At 45.7% G+C, this 13472-nt stretch overlaps 2 protein-coding genes across 6 annotated transcripts in view; one reads left to right on the top strand and one right to left on the bottom strand.

Moving 5' to 3' along the window:
- CLDN10 (claudin 10) overlaps window positions 1-13472 on the bottom strand; it is a 1179064-nt gene that overhangs the window by 329601 nt on the left and 835991 nt on the right. The window lies entirely within an intron of this gene.
- ABCC4 (ATP binding cassette subfamily C member 4) overlaps window positions 1-13472 on the top strand; it is a 286254-nt gene that overhangs the window by 44715 nt on the left and 228067 nt on the right. For all 5 annotated transcript variants that reach the window (XM_050766536.1, XM_050766539.1, XM_050766537.1 and 2 more), the window contains exons 2-3: window positions 11646-11756; window positions 12421-12541. In XM_050766536.1, coding sequence (XP_050622493.1) covers window positions 11646-11756; window positions 12421-12541 — 232 coding nt within the window. The remainder of the gene's footprint in view (window positions 1-11645; window positions 11757-12420; window positions 12542-13472) is intronic.

The following is a 13472-nucleotide window of genomic DNA, read 5'->3' as shown; positions in this document are numbered from 1 at the left end:
CAAAGTGTGGGATTACAGGCATGAGCCACCGCGCCCGGCTGGGGGAAGGCGTTTCTAATGAAGTAGAGTAGGTCTTCTGTGAGATCTGTCACTGGGTCTCCCTGCACCCAGCTCCTGCTCTCCAGAGTCCCTGACTCTGAGCAGCCTACCTTCCTCTCCACCCTGCCCCAGTGCAGCCCCGAGGCTGGGCCCAGGAGCCTCCCACAGCCAGGGCTGGCAGACTCTTCAAGGAGAACTAACCAATGGTTAATAATTTGCCACACCTGGAACTACTTTGAAATGCATTATTCTTTCAATAATAAATGACTTATTGAGTGAGGCTAGAGCATCTGTTGAATCATTTACTGACCTCAGGTGACCTGCACATTCCCCTTCTCCTGCAGGCACTTAAAGAGGGTTGCTGGGCCCCAGATGTGGGTGTTCTCTGCTGCTGCTCCTCAGCCTGGGTGGAGAGTCATTCACTCGTTCACCCCACACAGTTCTGAGCAGCTCGCCTGGTCCCTGGCCCAGTGAACAGCATAAAAAAATCCTGCCCTAAGCGAGCTTTTGTTCTAGAGGGGAAAGTGACAAAATAGTTAAGTGCATTATTTTTTATCTATACAAATAGATTGTAGTAAATGGGTGAAGAAAGTGAGAATGAGGATATAAATGATCGACAATGAGGGTATGTTTGGTTTTTTGTACACAAGGGTAGGACTTTCTGGAGACTGAGACCTGCAGGAGAGAAGATCTAATTGTGGGAGAAGATGGAGAAACGCATTTGCTCACAGGCAAGGGGACAGGCAAACGGGAGTGTGGGATACTGTCAGAAACACATCAGGCCAGGGTGGCTGGAACACTGAATGAAGGGGACCCAGTCAAGTACAGCACCCCATCATGAGTTTCATTGTTTTTCTACTGCAGGAAAGCAGCATGGCGTGATATTTTTAAGAATCCACTCTGGCTTTTCTATTGAAAGATCCCAGGGAAACCAAGGGTGAATGTGGGTAGGTCAGCTAGCAGGCTGTTGGGGCCCTGAAAATTCATGACGCCTTGGGCCACAGTGATGGAGGCAAAGATGTAGAGAGAAAGGGTTATTATTGGGACAAATGCGCCTGGAAAGGCAGGTTGGCGCTCCTGCAGGCATGTGTGGGCTCACATAGGTGAGGCATATGTGTGGGGCATGGCTGCGCACTGAGTGACATGACACATGTCTTAAAGGCACACATGTTTATTTCCCAGGGACAGATAAATTTTGAGCAGTCTGGGAAAGCATCAAGGTAACTGACTAAATTCTGTCAGTTTAGCCTTGAGAAGTGTGAATTACATGTTCACATGCATGTAATTCAGCTTCCAAAGCAATTCTTTGACCCCAGTGAAGCACAGTTGACCCTTAAACAACAAGGGTTTGAACTGCAAGAGTCCACTTATGTGCAGATTTTCTTTTTTCTTTTCTCTTTTCTTTTCCTTTCCCTCCCTCCCTCCCTTCCTTTCTTTCCTTTTTCCTTCCTTCCTTCCTTCCTTCCTTCCTTCCTTCCTTCCTTCCTTCCTTCCTTCCTTCCTTCCTTCCTTCCTCCCTCTCTCTCTCTCTCTCTCTCTCGTTCTTTCTTCCTTTCTTCCTCTTTCTTTCTTCCTTCCTTCCTTTTTTTTTTTTTTTTTTTTTTTTGAGATGAAGTCTCGCTCTGTCACCCAGGCTGGAGTGCAATGGCATGATCGTGGCTCACTCTAACCTCCACCTCCTGGGTTCAAGCGATTGTCCTCTCTCAGCCTGCTGAGGTGCTGGGATGTGCACTGCCACGTCCAGCTAATTTTTCTGTATTTTCATAGAGACAGGGTTTCACCATGTTGGCCAGGCTGGTTTTCAACTCCTGACCCCAGGTGAACCATCTGCCTCAGCCTCCCAAAGTGCTGGGATTACAGGCGTGAGCTGTGCCCAGCCTACATGCAGATTTTCTTCAGCTTCTTCCACCTCTGAGACAGCAAGGCCAATACCTCATCTTCCTCTTCCTCTTCAGCCTACTCAACACGAAGATGATGAGAATGAAGACCTTGATGATCCACTTCCATGTGTATCTTCTCCTCAATGATTTTCCACAATGATTGTCTTAATGACAGTTTCCTTTCTCTAGCTTACTTTGTTGTAAGAATGTAGTATATAATGCACAGAGCATACAAAATATGTGTTCATCAACTTTATGTTACTGGCAAGGCTACCAGCCAGGAGTAGGCTATTACTAGTTAAGGTTTTGGGGAGTCAAAAATTATATGTGGTTTTTTGGTTGCACAGGGGGTTGGCACCCCAACCCCTGCATTGTTAAAGGATCAATTGTATATTATTCCCTGTGCTTCTTGGTGCACAAATTTAAATGAGTAGCTTCTGATGCTCCCTTTGTTAAGCAGTCTTATTCCTTAGTCTGGCAAGTGGTTCTGTGAGCTTGGAAGCAAGAGAGAGCTATGTCATCTCTTATGGGAGATGAAGTTTAATCGTTTGGAAGAAAGCGCTTGATTTGAACAGGCACTGATTAATGTCTAGATACTTTTTCCTTCCTTCCTTCCTTCCTTCCTTCCTTCCTTCCTTCCTTCCTTCCTTCCTTCCTTCCTTCCTTCCTTCCTTCCTTCCTTCCTTCCTTCCTTCCTTCCTTCCTTCCTCCCTCCCTCCCTCCCTCCCTCCCTCCCTCCCTTCCTTTCCTTCCTTTCCTTCCTGACAGGGTCTCACTCTGTCACCCAGGCTGGAGTGCAATGACACAATCACAGCTCACTGCAGCCTTTACTTCCCAGGCTCAGGTGATTCTACCACCTCAGCCTCCTGAGTAGCTGGGACTACAGGTGCATGCCACCACGCCTGGCCAGTTTTTTGTATGTTTTTGTCGAGACAGGGTTTTGCCATGTTGCTCAGGCTGGTCTCAAACTACTGGGCTCAAGCGATTTTCCTGCCTTTGCCTCCCAAAGTGTTGGGATTACAGGCGTGAGCCATAGTCCCTGGCCAATGGCTGATTTTCAGAGAGTCAGCCTCATACACTGATGGGCTCAGAAGGATCTTGGCGACAGTGAGCTCTGCATCTAGTAGGTGCCACGCGGGCCTTGCTGACTATATAGTATGGCATCTCTGGTTAGTCGTCAGATCCTTCACTTGCTAGTTGCAATGAACAATGCTTTCATCTCCTCATGAGTCAGCCACATGACTTGGGCAGCAGAAATAATTAATATCCTACTCCCTTAGCCGGGCGTGATGGCACGCACCTCTAGTGTCAGCTATGTGAGAGGGTCGCTTGAGCCCAGGAGTTTCAGGTTACAATGAGCTATGATTATGCCACTGCGCCCCAGGATGGGTGGCAAAGTGAGACCCTGGGTGGCAAAGTGTCTCTCAAAAAAAAAAACTTACTCGCATTTCTTCATTTTATTGTTACTAAATTGTGTACAAATATGCCAAGTGCATCTTTTTTTAAGGAAGAAGACCAAGACGGTTAATCATGCACAATGGCTGTAGATTCTCAGTACTGGTTGTCGTGTGGGAAAGTGCTGGAAAGATGGGATTATAAAATGAGGGCCCTGTGAAGAAGTGAAAGGCATGGATTAGCTGGTGGGAGAACAGGGAGACAAGAAGGCCGTGGATGAACCAGAGAAGGCTTTGAAGCTCCATGGTAGGAAATCTCTGAGGTGCCTACGGCACAGAAGGACCCATGTTGAACCCAGAGTGCGGGTGTGGAGGGGGGTTTGGAGGACCCAGGAGAGAGGTGGACAGGGCCCACATTGCCTGTTGCTTAGGTTGATATAGAAAGAACAGGTCGTAGAGTGAAGTGGGAAGGGATGAGAAAATGGGCTTTGAGCATGTTTTAGGAATGGAGGAACGTTAGAGGAATAATAACAGAAGAAGATCACAGCTTGACGGGTGCCACCTGAGTTTAATTTACTTGGCCATGAGCCAAGATAACTGGGTTGGGACCATGTCGAGAACACCTGTGGTGTGGGTGCTCCACCCTCACGCGAGATCCATTCCAGCGATTCCTGTGCCTGGTGAGCACTGAACTTTAGGGCATGGAGAATGGCTATTTCGGCTGTAGAGAATGGGAGGAGATTGAAGAAATCAGGTGTGTCGGGCTCCCCTTGGAGCCAGGCCATGGGAAACTTTATAAGGACAGAGGCCCTGGTGAACTTGGAAGGATTTTGTTTCTTTTGGGCATGCAGGGTTTGGGGTCTGAGCAGAATTGCTGGAGCGTTAATGAGAAGCTGTGCTGGCGATGTGCTGCACCATTCCTTCCCCGCCAGCACTCAGTTAATGCACATTTGCACCGGTGTGTGTCCTTGCACCCTCTTTCTGAAACCCATTTGCAGAATCCAGGCCTTTAGGAAACTTTTGCTATTGCAGACTTATTTATAGCTGTAAGTTATTTAATATTTATATTTGTAACTGCGAATTTGATACCATGGACTCGTAATGGATTTTGGAGTTTAAATATGTTAAAATAGGTAATTTTTAGAGGATGTGTTCATTCATGTGACAAATCTGGGTGACTTCTGTGTACCCAGCATGTTCTAGGTGTGGGTGGCTTAGAAGCAGACAACAGAAAAACCCCATCCTTGTGGAGCCTGGATGCTTCCGGAGGAAAACATGATTTCAAAAAGAGTGAAATGTAATAGCCCTTCTAATGTTGACAGGTGCTGAGTAGAAAATTTAAGCGTGGGCAGGGGTAGAGGGTGAGCCTCACAGGGTCAGTGTGACTGTTTCTGGATATGCTTTGCAGGTTGAAATAATAGGACTTGCTGATGGCTTAGATATGTCCTATCTGAGAGTGACAAAGTAGGGATGGCCTGCAGGGTCACCTGAAGGTTTTCTTTTTTTTGGAAAATCTGGGCAAGGGGAAAGATGTGACGGCTGATAACTGAGAGGGAGAAGCCTGGGAGGAGCAGGATGTTTTTGTGGGATGATAAGGTGTTCTGTTTGGACACTGTTTAGTTTGATATGCTTATCAGACACCCAAGAGGAGGAGGTGTTGAATCAGCAGTTGGTTATGAGTCAGGGGTTTTGTATGTGCCCTTAGGCACTCGCCATGTTTTTTATTTTTATTTATTTTTTTTAGCACAATTATGACCATCATTTCAGAAAACTATTTTATATATGTAAAGAGGTTGAAAGCTTATTAAGACTAGATTTAGAAAAAAAAGAAACATATAATACTCTGAGAAATTCTATGTGTAGTGTCAGGTAGAAAGTAAAGTGTTATCTAGTTCTGTTTATAAAACTCCCTTTAGGCCAGGCGCAGTGGCTCATGCCTATAACCCCAACACTTTGGGAGGCCAAGGTGGGAGGATTACTTGAGGCCAGGAGTTCGAGACCAGTCTAGGCAATATAGTGAGACTCTGTCTTTACAAAAATATACTTAAAAAAAAATAGCTGGGCATGGTGGCATGTGTCTTGTTATCCCAGCTGCTTGGGAGGTCGAGGTGAGGGGACCACTTGAGCCTGGGAGGTTGAGGCTGTAGTGAGGTATGATTGTGTCACTGCACTCCAGCATGGGTGAGAGAGACCCTGTCTCAAAAAAAAAAGAAAAATCCGCTTTATACAAACATTTGCATGAGGGTATTGCCCACATTTGAAGGAACACTTAACCTTCCATGTATTATATTTATATGGAGACTTGTCTCTGAAGATGGGTTTTGGAGTTTAACTATATTAAATTTGTTTTTTTTTGACGGGGCCTTGCTCTGTCTCCCAGGCTGGAGTGCAGTGGTGTAATCTCGGCTCACTGCAACCTCCGCCTCCTGGGCTTAAGTGATTCTCCTACCTCAGCCTCCCGAGCAGCTGGGATTACAGGTGTCCTCCACCACACCCAGCTAATTTTTGTATCTTTAGAAGAGATGAGGTTTCACCATGTTGGCCGAGCTGGTCTTGAGCTCCTGACCTCAAGTGATCCACCTTCCTTAGCCTCCCAAAATGCTGGGATCACAGGTGTGAGCCATCATGCCAGGCCAAATCTGGGGATTTCTGGAGGATGTGCTCATTCATGTGACAAATCTAGGTGCCTTCTATGTGCCCAGCATGTTCTAGGTGACGATGGCTTAGCAGCAGACAAAACAGAAAAACCCCATCCTTGTGGAGCCTAGATGCTCTGGGGAGAAAGCATGAGTTTTTGAAAAAGTGAAGTGTGACAGCCTTTCAAATGGTGACAGATGCTACAGAGAAAATTTAAGTGTGGGTAAAGGCAGAGGGTGAGCCTCATGGGGGTGGTCAGTGTGCAAAATGGAAACTCAGCATCATTTTTTCATTGGGGCTGTTTTGGAGAAAGCCCGGGGCGAGCATGGTTGGCCGTGCACTAACCTTTCTATTGTGGAGGCGTGGGGAGGGGAGAGGCATTCTCAGGTGTTTTCCTTAGAAACACAGGAAGGTGAGGAAGAACGGTGGAAACTGAATGAAGAACAAAAGGCATTCAGATTTAAAGATACCAAGATGAGAAGTTCAGAGTCTAGGGTGGTCACCAGGCAGCAGATACTGTTTAAAATAGGTGTTGAATTCCTGGCACCAGAATTCTAGTCCTTTACTATTTTGTGGCTTCCAAATAGAGAAAGTTCATGGAAGGAAGCATTAAGGGCATCTAGTTAAAGTCCTGTGTATCTATTTCTCCCTATAGAAGTACAGTAGTCCCCCCAGTCCGAGGAGGCAGGGGAACTACCCTCATCCAAGACCCTCAGTGGCTGCCTAAAGCCGTGGATAGTGCTGAACCCTAGTAGTTTTTTTTTTCTACTTACACATATCTTTGTTTGTTTGTTTTGTTTTTGAGACAGTCTCGCTCTGTCGCCCAGGCTGGAGTGCAATGGTGCGATCTTGGTTTACTGCAACTTCTGCCTCCCAGTTTCAAGCAATTCTGCCTCAGCCTCCCAAGTAGCTGGGATCACAGGTGCCTGCCACCACGCCTGGGTAATTTTTGTATTTTGGTAGAGATGGGGTTTCACCATGCTGGCCAGGCTGGTCTTGAACTGCTGACCTCAGGTGATCCACCTGCCTTGGCCTCCCAAAGTGCTGGGATTTCAGGCATGAGCCACCGCAGCTGGCCCTACTTACACATATCTATGGTAAAGTTTAATTTGTAAATTGAACCCAGTTAGATATTAACAATGATAATAAGAAAATGGAATCATTACAACAATATGCTGTTCACCATTTCATCGTTAGAAGATTCACTTTTAAACCAAATCTCAGCAACCTCAGCATACAATTTTTTTTTTTCTTATTTCCTTTTCTTACTGGCTTGAGAACTTTCACCTTTTTATATAAAGGAAGGCCTTTGTGACTTCTCCTTGGCATATCCGAATGGCTAGCATCCTTGTACTTGCTCTTTGGGGTCATTATTAAGTAAAATAAGGGTGACTTGAACACCAGTATTGTGATGCCATGACAATAGATCTGATCGCCAGGGTGGCTAAGTGACTAAGGGTGGGTGGCGTCTGCAGTGTGGAAATGCTGGACAGAGGGGGGATTCCCATCCTGGATGGGTCTGTGGGAGATTTCATCATGCTGCTCAGAAGAGTGTGCGATTTAAAGCCTTAGGAATTATTTCTGGAATTTCCCATTTAATCTTTTCAGTCAACCATGGGTAACTCAACCTGTGGAAAGGGAAACCGTGGATATGGGGGGTTGACTATAGCAGCAAGAGACACGAGTGAACTCCTTCAGTGGGCTGCCTCAGGGGATTTCATTCAACCTGCCCTTAGCTTTCCTTGTTCTCTAAACTCTCAGCTTAGCTCGCAGCTTTGACCTTCTCCTGTGTGGGTCTGAGCGCAAACCTGCCTTCTCACTCACCTCCTGGATCCCATGATTCCAGGGCTAAGTTCAGGAGGTACAGAGCAGAGATGAGCTTCCCTCCCTGGTTTCTTCTTTCAGTATTGTTTATTTCTAATAAAGGTGGGGAAACTTTTCTTCTTTGATCGACTGTAATTTCAGGGTTATGCAAATGCATAATCCATTGAAAAAGGTTTTATTAGGCTTGGCTTCTGAAGAATATAAAATATTGAACTTGTCCATTAAACACAGAACAATCTTGATTCAATGAGTATCAAGTAATGAAATAATATTTTAGTTCCATCTCAGCCAGTTGTTACAAAAAGGTCAGGAAAGAGGAGGAGAAGAGAAATAGAAAGGGCCTTGAGGGAATTAAGGAGGCAGAGAGGTCTAAAAGAGAGCTGAAAGGGGAAAAAAGGAGGGAGGGAAAGAGAAAGTGAGGGGATTTACCAAAGATAAGTTAGCTTTTATTTCCTCCTTTACTTGTAGATATGGGGAGCGTGAAGCTCATAGAAACTGAGGACTCTGGTCAGGGTCACAGAGACAGGGACCTGCGTTTTCCCCCTTATACCACATTAAGAAACCACTATTGGCCAAGCTTGGTGGCTCATGCCTGTAACCTCAGAATTTTGGGAGGCCAAAGTGGGAGGATCGCTTGAGCCCAGGAGTTCAATACCAGCTTAGGCAACATAGAGAGACCCAGTCTCTCTCAAAAATAAAAATATTAGCCAAGCACAGTGGCATGTGCCTGTACTCCTAGCTACTCGGGAGGTAGAGGCAGGAGGATTGCTTGAGTTCAGAAGTTTGAGGCTGCTGAGCTCTGATCTGATCTGAGTGAGCTCTGATCGCTTCACTATACTCCATCCAGCCTGGGCAACAGAGCAAGACTCCATCTCAAAAAAGAAAGAAGAGAAAAAAAAAGACACCAGTATTTAGAAATTTTCAAATCCTTGGGAAAAAAACAACAACAAAAACTCAGTGCAAACACCACCAACAATAAATAACAAAACTCTCTACTAACCCTTGTTTAAGACTCCTGCTTGCTGGAAATGATGCTGGGGGTTGTGATCCTGGGCGGAGAATGTCTCCTGTATTGCTGAAGCTGATGGCTTCCTGTGTGTGGCATTGAGCACGACTATGCTATATTGAGTTTGTATTGAATTGTACCCTAGATCATTGCTCAAGGTACTCTACCCATCTGTCTTATTCAATAATACAATCATTCATTCTTTCCATAACTATTTATTATCTATCACATACCAGGCATAATGGGGATTCCAAATAACATGGGAGTAGTCATTGCCCTGAAAGTGCTGTACTGCTAGTAGGACAGTTATGAGGGAAGCGATGCTGCTGTACTAAGTATTGTGGAAGACGAGGGGGAGAAGAGACTATGTCTGAGGAGAGAAGGGCTATTGGGGCAGAATTGGGTGGAGGAAGGGCTCATTTGGTGGTGGTCTGGAATTGTTGACTAGACCCCTTCATGGATACATCGTTATTAAGGAGCCAATTGACTTAGACTTCCATGTATAAAGTCCTTACATAGATGGCTGAAGATAATTTAGTCTCTTGTCAAAGTAGACTTTTGTCATCAGGCAGAAGCCTTTAGCTCTTGCTTGTACCCACATCTTTCAGCCCAGCTTTTTGAGATCTGGGCAGTGAGAGGGAGTAGGAGGGTCCTTGTTAAGTCCTCACTGATTTGTGTCATCCTCTAATAGAAGCTTTGGGTCTCTTCTGATTGCAGATACTTTAAGTCAACAGTGGCACCCCTCCTTGTAATATTTCTAAATATTATCCAGTTAAGTGTTCAGCCTGTGGAACAGAGTTACCATTCTCACTTTTCTTAATTTTTTAACTTCCTGGAGCCAATTTTATTCCCTGATTAGAAAAAAAAATTTCTTTAGTCCAAAAAGACACCAGTGCATTTTACTTAGAAGTCCTTGCTGAAATACACTGTATGATGTTCCACCGGAAGGGAGGTCTCAGGCATGCAGAAATCATCTCAGGCATGTCTGGGAAACCCACCTAAGTTGAAGCTGAGCTGGTTAGGTTACAGTCTTCTGGACACACCTTGGAGGAGGTGGGGAGAAAGACGTGAGTTGATGAGTTCTTGCCATCGGGTTAATTAGATTTGCTAGTTTGGATCACCAGGAGGTTTCTGGGTTCCTGAACTTAACTTGGGTACCCCTGCAATGTGTGCTCCAATCTTAGGGGGCATTGAAAGCCCACCATTTAACTGCAGGCAGAAGCCACCAGGCAATGGGTTCCCCATGGGAAGGGCTTCCTAGATTAGACAATCCCCATAGTAAAACATGCCTTTAAAGGTGACACATGGCCAGACAAGACAGCCAACATGAAAGAAGTTTGTGTACTTGAGTAATTGCATCTATCAAAGTTATTAGAGGTTTCCTAATAGGGCACAGGCACAAACATATTTCTTTTTTTTTTTTAGACAAAGTCTTGCTCTTCTGCTCAGGCTGAAGTGCAGTGGCAATCACAGCTCACTGCAGCCTTGACCACCTGAGCTTAGTCCATCCTCCCACCTCAGCCTCTGGAATAGCTGGGATCACAGGCACACACCACTACACCTGGCTAAATTTTAATTATTTTATTTTTTATTTATATATATATATATTTTTTGAGACAGTCTCATTCTGTTGCCCAGGCTGGAGTGCAGTGGCATCAATCTCAGCTCACTGCAACCTCTGCCTCCCAGGCTCAAGTGATTCTTGTGCCTCAGCCTCCCGAGTAGCTGGAACTGCAGGCGTATGTCACCACACCTCACTAATTTTTATATTTTCTTAGTAGAGATGGGGTTTTGCCAGACTGGTCTCGAGGCCTTGAGTGATCCGCCCACCTCAGCCACCCAAAGTGCTGTGGTTACAGGCATGAGCCACTGCCCAGACTTTTTCTTTTTAAACTTTTAGTAGAGATGGGGATCTCACTATGTTGTGTAGGCTGGTCTCAAACTCCTGGGTTCAAGCCACTCTCCCTCCTCAGCTTCCCAAAGCTCTGGAGTTACAGGTGTGAGCCACTATGCCTGGTGCATGTTAATTATTATCATTTAAATGGTTCCTCATGGATGATGACCATTTCGATTTTTTTTTTAGTAAAAAGGATCTCACAATATTTGAATAAGTTCTTTCTCTCCTCTGCAAGAATACTATTTTTTCCTTTTATAACTAATAAATAATTTGTACCTAGATAATTTTAGATTATGTAAATGTCCCATCAGACTTTCACTGACTGGTTTTAGCTTCCGTCGAAAATGTTTTCTAACCCATCATTCTTTATCTGAGAGCTTTTTCCTTCTTCCCCCATTTATGTCTCAGTAAGGATTCGTGGATTCTTTCGTTATTCAGTGGGTTAGAATTCATTGCTGTCATGATTTATTTGGATGCTTCCATTATCACAGACTCGTCTAGTGGGACCCCGTCCTCTGTTCTTTGGGCCCATCCTCTTGATTCCTTGAATGTTTCCTGATCTTACAGTATCTCATGGCCCCTCTTGTACTTTTTCTGCCCCAGCCTTGGAATCATCTATTTCTTCAAGAAGCCCTGGTTCCTTTTAGAGAATAATGGTATTGGAAACCAAGATCTGGGCACCAGCTCTCAGCTACTGGTGCGTCATTACTTTTGGGGCCTCTCTGTGGTTAAAGCTAGGGACCGTGCGTGCGTGCGTGCGTGCGTGCGTGTGTGTGTGTGTGTGTGCGCGAATGTGCACACATGTTAATTTTTCTCTTTCTCTAGCTCTATATATTCATATCTCTCTGTCTATATAGAGCTATATGTATTTTAGAGGTAAGTTTAAGCCAAACCCACGGAGGTAGGGGTCTACTTAAGCACGGATGTGTAATTCCGGGTGTATGTCTCTTCTTTTCTCTTGTTGACAGGTGGCTCAATCCCTTGTTTAAGATTGGCCATAAACGGAGATTAGAGGAAGATGATATGTATTCAGTGCTACCAGAAGACCGCTCACAGCACCTTGGAGAGGAGTTGCAAGGGTAAGTGGGAGGCAGTAAAGTGGGCATTAAGGAAGCGTGGGTGTCTGTGTGTGGAGAGTGGGTTTTGCCTTCCTGAGTCCCGTCTGGAGCCTCTGTATACCCTTGAAGTGAATGTGTGTCACCTTCCTCAGGCTGCCCCTAGGCTCAGCCTACCATGGTAGCCTGGAGGAAACTCCTGAACTTCTGGATTCCAGAACTTAACTTGGGTACCCCTGCAATGTGTGCTCCAGTCTTACGGGGCATTGAAAGCCCACCATTTAACTGCAGGCAGAAGCCACCAGGCAATGGGTTCCCCATGGGAAGGGCCTCTGTAAAGGTTGGGGGAGCCAGCATCAAAGGCCCGAGATGCCTGAGGTCTGTCCCTGGAGGTGGAAGTGGTGTGGCTGGAGGAGGTTGTCCGGCTTATCTGTGCTGTGATGGGGCTTCAATCCAGCAAAGCTTGGCAGTAACTTGTTTCCCCAGACTTCCCCTCAAAGCCTGCTTTTCTGATGCTACAGTTTCTATACCACACATACCCTTCAGGAGCCCTGGGATCAATTAGCAGCATTTATGAGATAGTGACAAAATGCCCTGTCTTAAATGCCTACCTGTCACTCTGCCACCTCCCCTGTTTTATGTTGTGGCAGGGTACATTGTTATTTACAAAGCTTTTTCCTCATTGTAGGTTCTGGGATAAAGAAGTTTTAAGAGCTGAGAATGACGCACAGAAGCCTTCTTTAACAAGAGCAATCATAAAGTGTTACTGGAAATCTTATTTAGTTTTGGGAATTTTTACATTAATTGAGGTAAAAGCTTTTACATACCGTGAATTGTTTTTCAGGACACATAGAGTAAACGTGTTCGCCATTGATGGTGCTGTAATGGATGGGGGAACAGAAGGGAGAAGTGGCCAGATGGGGTTTGAAGGTATTTTAAGGTCTAAGGATTAAACGTGTCTAGGAAGCATTAGGTAGTTAGTTCAGTGAGCGTATTTATCCGAGTGAATACTTAAATGACTAAAGCTCAAGGTCATTATTGTTTTTCTTGTAACCAATTAAAATGCAGTGTCATGGAAGAAGAGCATTTTATTCTATGGTAGGACAATGCTGGTGCTCAGTAAATGTTTTAAATGCTGAGTCACTCCTGATCCAAAGAGGATCCTACAGCCTCGAGGAGCACGTGCCCTGTGGTTTGGAGGAAGTGATTTTTGATCAGAGCCCAGAATAATGTAAGACACTTTACAGGTGCTCAACAAATAATTGTTCACCAAGCCAAATCTGATAAATGCTCTCCTGGAGAGGTATTGTCACCTCTCCCCTCTCAGGGAAACAGAGCTGAGGGCCTTGCACCTGGGCTGGCGGTGGTGCCCCAGAGGCTGGAGCTGGCTGAAGCACCCAAGAGCTACCCCCTCCCAGTGGGCCCAGGTGCTGGGAGCCAAAACCCCCTCTGGGAAGAAGGTCCGAGGACTGTGCTTCCCAGGGGATTCATCACACCCGTCCGGTGTGTCTTCCTTGCTGTCGGAGTGGATTGCCGGTTGGAAGGTAGAGTCTTGGTGCCTGGCCCTGCAGAGAGTATATAAATGGACATTCCATGAAAAATCAAAGGCAGAAAGCCGGAAGGGCAATGACCTCCATTACCCGGAAGGGCCTCTGTCGAGATCCTGCAGCCAGACAATGTTCTGCCTAGGCACACTGCCAGGTAGCCTGTCTGTTCTGGTCTGCAGCCTGCTAGAGGGGA

This window comes from Macaca thibetana, chromosome 17 (genome assembly GCF_024542745.1).
Source record: "Macaca thibetana thibetana isolate TM-01 chromosome 17, ASM2454274v1, whole genome shotgun sequence".
In the NCBI taxonomy this organism is placed as follows: Eukaryota; Metazoa; Chordata; class Mammalia; order Primates; family Cercopithecidae; genus Macaca; species Macaca thibetana.
Note: the sequence above shows the minus strand (reverse complement) of the source record. Positions and strands in the feature narration are given on the sequence as shown.